Source organism: Podarcis vaucheri (genome assembly GCF_965113315.1).
Source record: "Podarcis vaucheri genome assembly, chromosome: 6".
NCBI lineage: Eukaryota > Metazoa > Chordata > Lepidosauria > Squamata > Lacertidae > Podarcis > Podarcis vaucheri.
In genome coordinates, this window is record NC_138764.1 from 73,907,818 (window position 1) to 73,924,200 (window position 16,383).

General features: G+C 43.5%; 1 protein-coding gene across 11 annotated transcripts in view; it reads right to left on the reverse strand.

Annotated features, from left to right (window-relative positions):
* Positions 1-3,086: 3,086 nt before the first annotated feature.
* Positions 3,087-16,383, reverse strand: part of NAV1 (neuron navigator 1) — a 279,830-nt gene continuing 266,533 nt past the window's right edge. For all 11 annotated transcript variants that reach the window (XM_082227392.1, XM_082227391.1, XM_082227390.1 and 8 more), the window contains one exon: positions 3,087-15,518. In XM_082227392.1, the coding sequence (XP_082083518.1) occupies positions 15,426-15,518 (93 nt within the window). In that variant the 3' untranslated portion in view covers positions 3,087-15,425. The remainder of the gene's footprint in view (positions 15,519-16,383) is intronic.

Below are 16,383 nucleotides of genomic sequence, written 5' to 3' on the forward strand. Positions count from 1 at the left end.
TAATGAAATTGCACTAAATGGTTCCATCTAGTTCGCGTCTCATTTGTTGTGAAATGAATGCACAGCCCTAAATTGCAACTGACCCAGTTTCATAGGAGTTATGACAATTATATTTGTGTGGTGGGTGAGACATATCAGGTGCACATAGCAGAAGAAACACAAAACTTTCCCTAGGTTGTCCAATATGTATATATACCACATTTAACTTCTCTGGTGATTATCAAAGCGGCTGGCATATAAAACCTAATGCCACATAATAATAATAATAATAATAATAATAATAATAATAATAATAATATCCAATTTTGAAAACTGATTCAGCTGGGGAATATAAAGGCAATACTGGGGGAGATCAGGAAAATAACTGGGTAAACAAGTGTATTTTTAACTTCCAGTGGAAGTCATCCAACATCGTTACTTCTGTGGGGAAATCATTCCACAAGGTAGATGCCATCACCCTCAGATACGTCCACCTGTGCAATGCATTGTATTCAGCAGAGCTTCCCAATAAGATTGCAGTTGTCTCATCAAAACAGGCCCCCATCCCCACTCCAAGATCATGGTGATGGTACATCTCAACTTTTGTCTGTTAAAATCAGCTGTCATCAGTGATTTCAACAATTGGTGGAACTGCAATTTTGTTCTACTTCTGCATCTGTACCAACATCCATTTAAGTGTAGTGACCTTGAGAATCCCTTACTCCCCACTGGTTTTTTTGGGAGCCAGCAAGCAATTGTTTGATAAAATATTCCTCTAGCAACCATCACATCCTGAGCTCTAGCCAAATTCTACTATTGGGTTAGACTCTCCCCATTGGCAAACGGCTTCCCTTGGAATCAATGCTGTCATTGATGAGTCCTGTCAGATGTCATGAGTTTGTGCTAACAAGCAAAGTGACCAATGAGCAGGAAATAAAGAGCTGGTGCGGAGCTGACACACTTTCTTCAGTGAATAGACCAAATCACTCAGAACAATACACACCAAAATGCACTAAATGGTCCGATAATGGAGACTAATCAATCACCCACATCCTAGTCAATGTGAAGAGGCAGGCTACAGTGATGAGAGTCTTTTAACCAACATTCATCTGATAGTCTGGTGCTGGTCTGGGCAGCGGTTGGTTTCACAGGAAACAGAGTAAGCTTAGAAAGGTTCCACCACCTTCCAAGGAAGTTCATTCCACTTTTGTCAAACAGCTCTTACTGTCAGAACGTCAGTCAGTATCTTTTTTGTGTGTAACTTGAATCCATTGGTTTAGGTCCTACCCTCTGGAGCAGGAGAAAACAAGTTTGCTCCATCTTCCATGTAATAGCCCTTTAGATTTCTAAAGATGGCTATCATGTCTCCTCTAAGCCTTCTCTTATCCAGATTTAACATACCTAGTTCCCTCAAACATTCTTCATATGGCTCCGTTTCCAGACTCTTGCTCATCTTGGTCATTCTCCTTTGCACATGTTCCAGCTTGTCAATATCCTTCTTAAACTGTGGTGTCCAGAATTGGACACAGGACTCCAGGTGTTGTCTGACCAAGGCAGAATAGAGTGGTATTATGACTTCCCTTTATCAGGACACTATACTTCTGTTGATGCAGCCAGGAAGATCATTGACCTTTTTTTGCTGCTGCATCACACTGTTGACTCATGTTAAGCTTGTGGTCTACTAAGACCCCTAGATCCTTTCCCCATATACTACTGGCAAGCCAAGTGTCCCCCATTGGTGCAAGTGGTTCTTCCTGCCTAAGTGTAGAACCTTACATTCACTCTGTTAGTTTTGGCCCAGCTCTCCAACCTGTTAAGGCCATATTGATTACCAATTCTGTGGCCTTATCTACCCCTCCATGTTTGGTGTCATCTGCAGATATGTTGAACATCCCTTCATTCCACTATCCAAGTCATTTATAAATATGTTGAACAATGGGTCCAAGACATAACAGTGTTGCACCCCACTTGCCACTTTATATTATATATGATAAAAAGGTGTGGTGTAGTGGTTAGCATGTTTGAGTATGATTGGGAAGACCTGTTTATGTTACTCATGTAGCGTGATTACAATCATAGTTACCTGGGAATAAGCTCCACTGAACTCAGAGGTGCTTGCTTCTGAGAGCACAGTTTCAATTTGTAAACCAACCTATTGAGCTTTAACAACAACAAAACCTCCAGCCAGCTGAAATGAAAGCTTTAGGTTTAATTTGAAATGCAAATTTGCAAAAGAAGTGTTGGTGTGAAGTAGGAACTGCATCAAACAAAAGACGAAGATGTATCCAGCCTCCTCATTTTTTTCTAATTCTTTCCCTATGCTAGGGGTGGAGGAACTGACCCCTAAATCCAACTATTGTTGGATTCTACCTCTCATCACCCCCAACTAGCATGGTCAATGGTCACAGATAAGGGGAACTGCACTCCAGCAACATCTGAAGGGCTAGTGATTCTGCACCCCAGCTCCATGCTAATCTGATAAAACATAGTAGAAAAAATTGACAGCCTCATTATCACTCAATTCGCTTGCCTAAGGCAAGGAGGGTCTGCCGATTATGCTGGTCCTCCAGCAGAAGATGTCGCCATGGCTGTTCTGAAACAAGTCTGAGAACTGCATTTTCCCCTAGTGCCATTTCTGCTTTGCTAAAGCACTGATTACAGGGCAGCATTTGGATTACAGAACAGAAGAAGGTAATGGGATGAAGACAGACACATAGCCACACACAATCAGCCCCTAGGCAACCGCAACTAGTAAGGGAACCAGAAATTAGCTCCAGGTTAAAAAGAACCAGGTTGTCCTTGAATTGTACCACTTCCAGACACAAGGTGGGAAACTATGGTGCTGGATGCTCTTCATAAATCTCCATGGAAAACTAGTGTCTCAGTTTCTAGTCTTATCTTCTCCTGGCCGTGCTACTTACCTATGTGCATGTAGATGGTAGGGAGCCATTATGCATATACTGCCCCCCCCGCCCCCCATTTTGAAATGGTACAAGCCCAGGTGGGCAGCACCCTGAGATCCCTTGTGCCACATGATTCCATCGTGTTGATCAAAGGGAGAGGACTCTGGTTCTTGTCAGCATTCTTCCAAACAGAGAGGATCAACATTCAGGCAACACAGGAGATCACTTTATTTAAACTTCAAATGGTGTTATGACAGACTGACAGACCCAGAAGGAACATGCTGCATGGAATGAGCAGCTTAGTAGAGACAGATGAGTTGGTGAAGAGGGCTGTTACTTTACTTTGTTGATGATTTTTAATTAATTTATTTTTAATTTTTATTTTGCTTTTAAAGCCTTTTCCTGGCTTCTTTTCTTTTTTTAAAACCACAAGTACAAATGGTCTATGTTGGAAACAGTCCAGATGGCAGTTGTTCCCCGTGATTGTTTCCGCAGCTATGTACAACATCTGGAATTTTTGATTTCAATTTTGTCTACATCAGGTATAAAACAGATTGCAGGTTTACAAAGAACTGTTTCCGCAAAAGAAAGAGACCAAAACAAAAGGCGAGAGACAGAGAGAAAGAGAAAGAAGGTAGCATAGAAACTGGGACCAAAAAATCTTCCGAGAAATTTAAAAAGTGCTATAAAACCCCCTGGAAGGAACACCATGCATTTAAGAAACACAGAATCCGTCAAGTACACAGCTCTTCTAAAACAGGAATTCTTTCACTTTTTAATTTTTTTAAAAAATGCATTTTTAATTAGAAAAAAGCTAAAATTGTAAGGTTTGGGCCACCAGTCAGCAGTAGCTTATGAGCCAAGGAGACCCTAGACTTTGGTGCTATCCCAGCTTCACCCCGAGCCAAGACCTTCGAGACTTGGCAAAAGCAGAAGGGTGACACGTCTTTGGCAGGGACGACGGGGAAGGGATGCTACGTTTGCCGATGGATTGATGAATTAGTGCAATTATCAGTGTTCCAGCAACCTCCTTCTAGCTTTCCATGGGACTGAAACCCCCAGCTACTTAGCACCAACGCCCCTGGGAAGGAGCCACTAGGGACCATCCAGCTTTGCCCTTTGGAGTTTCATGATCAGATGGATGAAATTCCCAATTTCCCCATTTTATTTCGTTTTTTGCAATATAAGGTTGAAGCTGGAATAGCATTAAAGTCTGGCCTCTTCTCTCTCCCTCTTCATTTGCTGCTGAGTAGCATGCAAGACATCCACTCCAACCCTTGGTTTTTGGCATCCATCCCATTGTTCTTTGTGCAATTTACTCTCAGCGCTGCTGCTGGGTCTCCTCTGCTCTTGCCCAGTAAAAGACTTGCTTCTATCTGGATACTAGACTGCAAAAGGGGTGTGTGGAATGAGGGAACCTGGGTTTCTCTGCATTTGAAACCACAAGGTCCTGTAGCTGAGAACAAGTGCCACAGCTCAGATAGCGGGATGTCAGCTAGGCATTCTAGGCACAGAGAAAGATCTCCATGCGAAACCTGGAAATCTGCTGACAGTCAGAGTAAACTGCACTAGAGCAGATGGACCAAGGCAACTTCCTGTGTTTATGACCAGCTGAAATCCATTAGAGACAACCCCTGGTTTTTGGCAACAACCACGGGCTCCAGCTCCTGCATGCTTCCTTTTAATCTTTTCAGGTTTATCAAGGAATTGTTCTTGGCTTCAGTCATTTACAGTGCTAGCTTCAGGGTTCTTCCAGATGGGTGATTATTGTGGGATGGGTGCTCCTCATGCATGGGTATTTTCTGCAGCATCCATGACTCACTAGCCTCTATATGTCTGTCCTTATTTCACACACACCCTTTAATCCAGATTTACCCTTCCCAGCGGAAATCTAGTAAGTTATAATAACCTGTTGTGAGCAACCCATTTGGAATGTCTGTATGACTTGGTCACAATGCCAAGTCCCTAGCTGGAAGCATTCTCAGTTATAATTTCTAATCAGACTAAAATCATTCCTCAGCTTGCTTTCATTTTGTGGGGCAAGTAGTGTTTAGAGGGCACATGTTTTTTTATGTTGGTTGGCCAGCTCACTCAACTAAGGAACGAAGCTAAGGCCTATGCCACCATGTTAATACACTTACCAGAGACAGGTTGATAGGCTGATGCTGATTCTTTCTCCCTCCTCCCTGGTTCCACTCTCCTCTCCATTTTGGATATCCACTTAAATGTTTGAGTTCTGTTACTGCCATATTGTGTTTTCTACTACAAACATACTTGCATTGCAACGACGTTTACTCAGAAGTAAATTCCACCAACTGAAATGAGATTCTCAAGTGATGTATGTACACCAGTTGCAGCCTTAGCCATAAGCCAATGATCACAAAGATCACATAATAAACTTGCAGAGAGGAGTCTTATAAGGCACCCTCCTTTACAGGCTTGTTGTTGCTCAAACACTTTTGAGTTTGGAAGGTGCAGTAAAGGGAATAGTGGATAACAGGTTACAATTGACAAGCCAGAGGCAAGGTGGACAGGGAAGGGCAAATGGTTGTAGGATCTCTATAATCCTATCTGGGCAGGTAAAAGCCTGGAGGGTACTCCTGAACCCAGAACTGCTTCTTGAGAAGCAGGTTAGAGTTATCCCCCCATCTTTGGCTCAGAAGAAACATTTTCATTTTCTGGACATGTCACACCTTGCCGTGCTGATCCATGCTTCTGCAACTTGGTTTATTACAGCAATGCCGCTCTATGTTGGGTTGCCCTTGAAGATGACACAGAAGCTTCAATTGGTGCGGATTCCTGCGGCAGATCTCCTAATGGGTGTTGGGAGGCTGCACTGCTTGCCAATTTGCTTCCAGACCCAATTCAAGGTGCTGGTTTTAAAAGTTAAATGTGAATGCAGTCTCTCGCTCTGTTTAAGCCGGGTGGGTGCTGATTTCTATGCAGCAGACATTACTGTCTGTGCCACCTCTGCATGAGATTTGGACGATGAGTCACAAGCCAGGCCTTCACAGCAGTTTCCCCTGCTCTTATTCTTTGAATTCATTCCTGAAAGAAAAGGTTTCTGACAGAGTGCAAGACACACCTTTTCTGGCAGGATTTTGGTTGACAATATTGTTTACAATGCTTTTGTAACTATTGCCAGAAGGGTAGCCTTGTTTTTATTTTATTTTTTTGGGGGGGAGGGTTGTGGCACCTTAAAAATGAACAATATTTTTTGGACAGCCTGTTAATATTCTAAAACTGCATCTTTTCAAAAAAGCAGGCACTTTAATAAATTTTAAAATTCTGCTCTCTGAGACTTGCAACCAATGGGCCTGTCTGTATTTGTAATAGCAATGATGGAAATAAGGTCCTATTTACTCCAGTGAAAGCCCACCCTTTTGCCTTCCACATTACAGAGCAGAGTTCATCATGGTGGAAGTCATGAGACGCTCAAAGCTTGGAGATACTTTGTGAGCTGTGTGAATGGAATATGTGTTGCAGAGTCATGTGCATTTTGCCTAGAACCATCAAAAAGACATTTCAGCATGAAGAGAAACAAAAATTTCTGGCTACAAAAATGCTCCCAACACAACTGGCTTAAAACCTCTTTTTGGATAGAAATGATCTGGTTCAAAAAAATTATGTTTTTGACTTCATTTTGGAATGACAAACTGGTCTTAGGAATCGTGACCAGGTCACAATTTGGAAGATTTGTCCAGGATACAGCCTCATGGTGGAAGTGCTCCTAAGATTAGCCTGAATCCTAAACATACTTTCTGGGAATCAAGCTCTCCTCCCATGCCCCAATGCAGCAGCAGTTACTTCTGAGCAAATATGCATCAAGTTGCACTGTAATACATCTGATACATCTGGGAAGAAAAAATATAATAATGGGTTGAACTCAATACATAAAAGTGTAGGTTTAATTAATGATGTGGCTCATAGGCAGGGTAGGAGACAGATAAGATGTGAATTTAAGATGGCTGCCTTGCCCTACTAGGAGCAATGACTGGTCATGTTTTAGCCATCTGAAGCATGTACAAAGTTATTTTTTTCATTTTAAACAAAAGTTCAAACTCAACAGGGTTATTTCAAATCGTCATATACTTAAAATGTGCAAAGTTGTGGCGTTCCTATCCTCTACCTAACAACATCCTGCAATGTACTTAGTGTTATTAACAATTCAATGTGATAAACTAAACCACCCAGTCTCTGAAGGTTTCACAGAGCATAAGCCAAAACATACAAAAGCAGAAAGCAAGAACTAAATGGGGATGGGAAAGTCCTGGATATTTAGTGTCCATCCCCAATTCATTGTGAATTAACCTGATTCCAGCAGGACCTCCCACTCAATATCCTAGCCTGCTTATAGGGATCAAGACCTACCACTTCATCCTGCTCAACTATAACTGATTGGCAGAGCTCTTCTGCTCTGCAAAAACTGTTACGATAGCACCAGTACAAAGAGAGAGAGTGGCTAAGAAGAAAACACTGAGCTGTCTAATCTTATTGTGATAGCCTTACTTGATTGGACTCTGCAACTTTGTGAAAAGTATTGAGCAAATGCAGAGTGAGCAGCGAGAGAGATGAGGGAGGCCAACTCCTATTATTAGAAGGCATTTTGTTCCCACCCTGTCCCACTGGCCCATTGCAACTGCTGGGAGGTGTACATCATACAATCAGAAATGAGTCAGCACAGCACAGTTACTCACACGTAGTACAAAAAAGAAAAGAAAAAACTCCAGCATGACGCTTCACAGACACAGGGCCCAGCCCCCATGGCTGGTCCCCCAGATTCATTCAGGCCATTCAGTTACAGGTTATTTACAGTATATTCTTATCCTACAAGAGCAAAACAACCAAAGAAAAAAGGCAAATGAGGAACTTTTGTGCCAAAGCCGACACGAGGCCTGGCATCTTGTACATCACTGTGCAAAATAGCCCCAATACAACAGGGTGTTTGAGGGGTTGGGTGCTCAGCGAGAAAATTGCAGTTTCAAGGAAACCCAGCAAGGAGGAAGAGGAACAGCGTGGGAAAGGAGGAGGGAGAGAGAGAGAGAGAGAGAGCACCAAAACATGAAGACAAGGCTGATCCTGACTGGACAGAGGGCAGAGAAACCGACCAGGCTGTGCACGTCGTCCTACCTCTGGCTGGCTTAATGCAAATTCTGTTAGCTCTTTATGGCACACTTACTTCAGCGTAAGTCACATTTAACTCAGTGGGACTTGCATCTGAGTAAGCATGCATGCACAAAATCAGGTTGCAAAGGTACCTCTGAATTGCTGAGATTTGGGGGCCAGATTGCTAGTGGCTCGGTCTTAAATGATTTATGAACTTACACTGGCAGGTCTCTTTGTAACTTTGGTTAGACCAGAGTGATGTGTAAACTCAATGAGGGCAGGAGTATAAAAATGGGACGTGAAGGAATAGACACTTCAGTGCATGGAAGAACTGGAAACCACTCTTTGCTAGTTACTGTGGTCGTTGATAAGTGCAGCTGGGTTCTGCTTGGAAACTCTTGTTAACAGCTACAATTGCAATGCATGCCAGGTTATGATGGTCCTTCATGTTTTCTAGAGAAAGTAGCAGCATCTAAGCAGACACCTACATGCCAAAGTCCTGATCCTTACCACAACTGGTAAGCAATAAATGACCACTCTTTAGGGGGAAAGGTAAACTCTGCAATTAAGTACTAAAATGAAAGAGGTTCATGAATTGAGAATTATTTCAGCTGTAGCTCTTACAGAATTTCTGTGAATTTAGTATTGCATATGAATAGTACTGCAATACAAGAAATCCCCCATTTATCCTTCTGGGGGCTCCTTTCCCTGCTCCCCTTTTCTGTTCATTAGGTGAACGTCTTTCAAGTTAAGTTTTCTAGTAGGACTATAGACATGAATAATGCAAAGGAAATAGCTCCGACTAAAGTGCCTGGATAAAACTGGGATTATACATAATGCAGAGTTCAGTATTAGCAACTTGCTAAAGGGACTCCAGAGAGAGATTGAGATCAAGTCTCCTCTGTCATTGTTGGCAGAACACAAGTCCTAGGCAAGAAGGACATTTGTAATGGGAACTTCAGCAAGGAGAGGTTTGCAAAGACCTGGTATGGATGAGTCAAATAAAGGCGGCTTGGAAAGTGACACACCAAGGACTTTTTAAACACTGAAAAGAAGTTTGAGAAAGAGGCTAAAGAATGTTGCATTGTCTGCTATATGGCTAAACTAATCAAGCTGAGGCTATTGTTCTTTCTCTAGGCTGCTCTGTGCCTTTTCTACATAAAATTTAAACCTGAATTAAATACTAATTTATATAATCTGAGGACATACATAGCACCTATTCAATTGACGGTGACAGCTTGTTTATACAGGACTATTCCCATGCAATTGAAATTTTCAGTAGAATTGCTTGCCTTAAACCAGCCAGCATTCACCTTCTCCCATCGTCCAAGCCCATCACACCACCTGCTGGGTTCCAGAGCAAACGGACAGCTCCAAGGTTTCAATTACATTAAACAGGATATGTATGTACATATGTATATAGTTATACAAAGAGAAACAAGCACCTTAGATCTGCACAGGCCAATTGGCTGGAATCTCTTGCAGTACGGTTAACATGGATCTATCCTTGAGAAAATTTATACATACATATTTGAATGGTCGAGTTGCCCTGCAAGCTGGCCATTAAAAGGAAGGCGGGGGCGAGGGTGGGAGTTGTACCAAGCCATGATCCCTGGATACAATTCCCATAACTTACAGATGCCATGTGGATGACAATGGTATCTTTCTCAAGCTTTACATAATGTGATAGCACACTCCTGATATTGATAAAGGCTGAATGGCTGGGTTGTGCTTGGTGCCATCTGCAAAAAGGTTGGGTAGGAAGGTTCTTTTGGAATGCCTGCTAGGGATCACAATGGGACCCAGAGCCTTGTGCACATGGTAATTTTTTTTCAGCTGAATGCCCAGAGCAAATGTGGTGAGGACCCAAACCTGGATGCATCTGAAATCCTTGAGTTTCCTGGATTGGGAATTCCCAATGTCTTTTTGCCAAGTGCTGAAGATGGCCAGGTAGATTTAAATCCATGACCTCTGTTGTAGTGGAATGTCTATTTATAACCCTGTGCAATAGGATGGGAGAATGTCCAAACCACATCAAGAGAGAAATGGGAGGTGTGAAACAGGGAGCCTGTAAGGAAGGGACCTGCAAAATGCTAAAGGTAGGGATGAACATCCTAGTGTGAGGGGGAGCCTTTCCATATCCACTTCCCAACTGCAGAGAGGAAATGAAGTGGGGCTGCTTCAATACTTAGGCTGCACCTCTGCAGATGCAGTAAACTGGGTGCTCACCACTGTGAGGTGTGAGCAAGGGGGAGATGCTATTCCCTTTAAGATGAGGTGGGGTGGGCAAATCCCTTGCCAGAGGGTGGAGGAGGGTGCTTGCCCCAGCAAAGGCAATGGGAGCAGGAAGCTGGGATTGAATGCCACTGGTGGCTCAGCTACCTCCTCATATTAGGCAGAAGCTGTTGGATTGAGAGTAGCCAAGCTATCACCCTTACTGCTTCTCTCCCATTGCCTCTCATCCCTCATGGGAGGGAGGGAGGTAGAGGAAAAGAAGCCATTTTCTTCCAAATCGGTTTTGGGGGTTAGAAGAGGCTTCTTGTCTAAAACCCAAGATCCTGGAGACTCCTCCTTTGATGGAAAAGCCAGTAACCTTTCTGTTTGGTAATGTAAATTTGGTCGGTTCTAGCCTGATTTGGAAACGAAATAGTCCTTTTCCTGGCTTCTTTCCTATCTCTCAAAGAGAAATTTAGATTCTAACAGAAGTGACTGCCTTGGCCCTGGACCCTGCTAATACGTAAACATGGCTGTGATCTTCTGAAGTCATTTGGCTAGCTAGACCCATTTGACTCTGAAGTGAGTGGAACACTTAGCCTAGTCTTATACCCAAGAAACCAAAGTCTCCATTGGTTGCGGACTAACCATCTGTAGTGGTATGTAAGTAAGCAGGGACAGAAGGGTGGTTTTCTTCATGTCATCTAGGTGTCTTGGGATGAAAGACACCTGCCATACTATTTACTGAGCTGACCACCTAAAGGCATTCCAAACAGCAAGCACTGTGACTGATGGGACCAGAAACAAGCTCAGCAAAGAAGTGGTTAAGTGTGACCTCCACCTTCTCTTCCTGGGCTTCTTGTGCTGAAGGCAGGAGATATTAAATGTGGGCTGGGTTTAGAAGGCCACAACAGGCTTGGTCTGTGGCAAGATCCACCAGTTCATGGCTAGGGGCTCCCCTTCCTTGAAATTGTGACAATTAAGGCAGTTTCAGCACCATGGGCAACTCCAGTCTCATCATTCAAGCTGCATTTTTGCTCAGATCAGCACAGTGTGACAGCAGCACAACTTCAATTCAAAAGCACAAGAGCCTTTCCCCAACAGAGCACCCCCCTCTTTGCCTTGGATGAAAACCCACCCATCCTTGTGATAAGATCATACAGTGCTCTGTACTGCTCATAAGGCTCCCCCACCTTCCCCTGCTTGTGCATAAGGTCACTGAGGAAGATACAACTGGAGAATGAATGCTTGTCTATACTGAACCACTTCTCCTTGCTACTTTTTCCATCCCCTATTCAGATTGGGGAGGGGAGAGATTTTAGCAGCAAATGGGCAAGCTCCTAGAAGACTCCCTTGGCCACACCAGTAGAATACATTCTGCTTGAAAGAAAAGACAGAGAGACCTCAAAAAGGTCAGGAGACTAGATCAAAGCCTGTTTGCAATAACGGCAGAGACAATTAACACTAACCCCAGAAAAACCCCTGTTAAATTTGTTGTGCATTCATACAACATTTGAGTACAACACCACTACTCCCTGCTGTTTTGTTCGCCATGAAAACCCAGCTGAAACAACACAATATGAGGCAGCTGCTAGAAGGTGTGTGTGTGTGTGTACGCATGTGTGTAAACTTGGGTTGGGTGAGAAGAACAGTGTCTGCAATGAAGAAACAGAAAGCCAGGAATGTCGCTTTTGTATATTACACAGTCCTACTTTATGCCAAGCAATTTGTCATTTAGTTCTTTTGGCTCAAAGAAAAGTGCTGCAAAATCTTCCATTGAGTTCTGCACTTAATTTCTTCACCACTTGTAATTAATTACTACGGTGCTGGCCAAACTTTTTGGCAATTGTGCAACAAACTCAAATGCAAAATTTGAGAGAGGAAGCACCATTCTAGTCGATTCTCTGTCTCTGTCTGTCTCTCTCCAGTCTTCCTGCAGCCACTGGTTCCTTATGTTTGCTTTTGGCTCTCAGCTGCTGAGCCAAGGAGCAGGCAGTACTGGCGAGGCAAGACAACCTGCAAGCCTGATTCAGCCACAGCTGGGCCCAAAGGCATTTTGTCTTCTTTGCCAAGCATGTCAGAGCATACCTGCTGCTTGTGCCACTTGTACCTTCACTGCAGGCTGACTATACATTAATGACATCCTAGATGCGGATGATAAACCCATTCTCCTAGTGTGGATTCTTATGTAGCCAAAACGGCCCCATTCAAGCAAGAGATAGAGGGATCCACCCATACGATGGAGGGAACCCCAATGTTTGAAGTACAAAAAATATTTTAAGAGAGGAAAAATGTCCACTGAGGAATGAGGATGCTCAGTGGGCACCAAATGCTGACTGTTGTGGGAGAGAAGAATTAAAAACTGAGGGAGAGGGAATGAGAACTCCACACTGCAACATTTTGTTGCAGGATTCCATAATAGTTACACAAGGAAAACAAATGAGCATTGACTTCAGGAGGCTCATTCTGGCAAAAATTGGGCAGGGGGACTAAAATTATATACATTCTGTACAATGACTCAGCAAGTGCAGGACGTGGCACATAATCTAGAGTCCTAAGAATCTTCATTCTCACTTTTAGAAAGCACAATTTCTAGACCTCAAGATTGCAGTGGAAATACTGAAAATATGGGAATTCTCACTCAAATGTCTGCAAGTGGCAGCAGCTCCATTAGGCTGCAGAGCAGAGGGTGAGAAGCAAAACAAGACTATCCCATCACCTCTCCTGGGAGACCAGCTGCCTCCGGCCATCCTTTAGCCATTACTCAGTCAGGCTGCCAGAACTCTTTCCTATTCTAGCTGGTAGCTATAAAAGAACTATAACTTTAAGAACTGGTGCTTGAGTTTGCCTACTTTCCTCTTCTACCCCATCCCCTTTTCCTTGTGTGTTACATCTCTTCCAGTTGCAAGCCTGGGGGCAGGGACTGTGTAAGTACTGGTTTTTGTAAGTTGCCCTGGAAGCTCCCTTTAGGCTAAGGAGCAGGATAAAAATGCTATTAAATAAATGCTAAGAATCACATGGGACTAAGTAGGACCTTGAGTGATATCAGCTGCGATCCTTGAGGTATTTGGCACAGTGTATCTATCCATGAATCCTGTTATTAATCATTTAGCATAAAATAAACCCTAGTGGCTTCTGCATCATAAGAAGAGTGAGGAGCTGATGGTTAGATCAGCATATTAGTAAAACTAAACACTAGATAGGAAGTGAATACTGCATAGAGTAAAGCCTATTAGTTTATATCAGGAGAGCTGAAATCCTGTTCCCTGCATTGTGCTGTATATATTCTGCTGCACTATGAAATGAACTCCTACAATACTTGAGTTGAAAAAGCCAGGACCTGTGTTATGGAGAAACTAACAATTATTTGGCTTCTGGCTAAGTGATGTAATTCCAACCTTCTCTAAAAAAAAAAAAAAAAAAATGCCATGGAAACTAGATTCAGACGTCCCCCCTTATTTTATCCAAGCCACAGGTTTCTAAAACTGGTGTCTGAATTGGTAAGATGGTAACTGCTGCTTATGTTGGCTTTGCACTGCTAACTTTGCTTTTAAACTGGCCCTTCAGGAAAACTAGTTGTTGATCAGGGCCAAGGAGGTTGAGGAGCTCATGAAACATGTCGTGAACTTTGCTCTCAGAGAGGGCTTTGTGACTCCCCACCCCCAATAGAAAATGCACGTAAACTCACCTAAGGGAAGTCACATTCTAGAACCAAAAGGCAAAAGGGCGTGGCAGTTGTATACGTCTAATCCAACTATCTCCACCTGTATAGGAAAGTAGATCTAACCTAAATCAGAGCACTACTTTGTACTGGTTAAGGCAGCTGACAGCACCAGGGTGGAAGTAGATCTCTGCTTGATTTGGGTCACTTCGTGGATGGCTCCTTGTTTGGAAATCAAGCAAGCGACACCCTAAAACTGAACATTTAAGAGTGCTACATTTTCACTCTCTTGAAAGTTATCTACCCCCTCCTCCCTTTCTCTCTGCAAGGTGAGCAGAGGAAAGGTCAGTATTTGGGCAAAGTTGGGAGACATCTTTAGCTCTGGAGGCATTTGATGGTTTTGCTGCGCAAGTGAGGACCACAGCAGAGCATCCTCTGCCCCGCTGCTCTTTCTTTGGTCCCAGTCTGGTAGGCCTCTTGTGCTTTCAGGAATGGAATGATAAAAGAAGGGGACAGGAAGGGGAGCCCATCCAGCAGGTTGTGCATCTTTGAGAAGGCTGTGCTGCTGATTCAACCCTGTGTGCATCTGATGCAAGCTGCAAGGACCCACAGGCGAGTTTGGTTACTGGAGGTCATCCAGTCAGCACCAATTTCAGTTTGGAGGGACCACTGTGATGGAATTTACAGAGTGGTAGAACAGAGAAAAGGTGAACTGAACAAAAACCAAAACAAAACAAACAAAAAAACCCTCTAAGAAACCAAGTGGCTCCTCCCTGCGAAACTAGTACCAGGTGATTAAAAACCGAAACAGAATTCCTAGAACCAAAAAAACCCCAAAAAGGAATGGCCCAGCTTAACCAAAATAAAATAAAAGGGGGAAAAACAATGCAGAGTTTATTGGAAGTCTGAATGTAAAAGGACGATCATGCAGATTAAATAAGGAGGGTACAAAGACAGAGTTAACAGTCCTAGGCCTTTGCCTATGTTTGTTGTGGTAGGGAAGCATCCGGAGGGGAAACAGTTACGGCAACAGCTGGATTGCTGCAGCGGCGACTCTTCTACTCAGATACTTCCAGGTTCCTTTCTGGGTTTTTGCTTTTCTTTACTTTTTTTTTAAAAAAAGATCCTCATGTTAGGGAACCACAAACTTGTCTGTTGCCCTGCCCGCTGGCATTGCCCTGCAAACAATGCAGTGGCCAGTTCCACAAGGTCTCGAGTCTTTACCCTACCCAGGAACTCCGATGCTGGGAACCCTGGATCCGAGGGATTTAGTAATGTCCCACCACCACCACCCACCCAGCCATACTGCAAAGCCCAGGAGTTTATGATAGAGGCAAAAAGCCTAAGAATAAAAATCATCATTCTCCTACCACCAAACTCATTGGGGGGTGGGGGAGCAGTATCTTGCAGCGGAGGGTCAAGCGGCCTCCTCCATCGTCCATCTGTGGTGTTCTGTTCCAAACCACAGGTTCCAGATACAAAAGAAAACAAAGAAGAACGAGGAGCGAAGGCAGCCGAGACCAGCTCACTCCAGTCTCCGTCCCATCCTGATCCAGTCACCTTTAGAGTGTTGACTGCACATTGGGGTCCAGGGTTTCTCGGTCGGGAGACTCAATATAGTTGGCTGCTTCCTGGAGCTTCAGCAACATCGCCATCTGCATGGGAGAAAAAAGCAAGAAGCTAAAGTATCCCCAAGGTTTTTAAAAAGGAACATAGAAAGCTGTTGTGTATATTTTTAGGAACCACTGTGTTTTAATGATTGCCCGTTGTTTTAAACTGTTTTTAATATTGTGCTTTAATGTTGTAATTTTCCCTGGGACCTTAGGGCGAATGGCAGGTAATGGCACCATAATAAAATATGGTGGTGGTAATAATGATGATAATGATGAATTCAGATCCATTTAGCTCAGTACTATCTACAGAGAGGGGTCCTTCCCAGCCCTACCTCAAGACACCAGGGATTGAGATTGGGACCTTCTGCTCTACTGCTGAGTAATGACCTTTCCCCCTTTTATACACATAGCTCTGCAAAAGCAGTGCAGTCTGCGCCTGAGAACAAGCTACCCCATACCCTGGTTGAGCACTCCAGAGGAATATGGAAAGAATAATTGGGGATCAGGATTCCAAGGTAGTAAACCCAGATAAAAACTTATCATCTGTGTTCCAGTTAAGATGAGATGTTCTGCCCAAGGCAGAAGACAATGGTTCAGATGTCCTGCTACATACAGGAGGTCAGACACAACTTGCTATGGTTATTTAAAGGTGCACTGCTTACAGAGAAAAATGTGTTGTTTACAGTTTCACGCTGTTACCCTGTACTCACTCAACCTAGGAGTCAGTCTGATGGGCCAGTATCCAACTGATGAGTTCCATCATTTCAAATGGAACCCACCGTTCCATCCTGGATGCTCCCCAAATCTGCTCCAGAGGATTGAGGAAACTCCTAAAACACATTTAGGAGGTACACAGGCAAAGCTTTCATTGCGTTGATGGAACACATTAGTTGGATACTGCCCATGG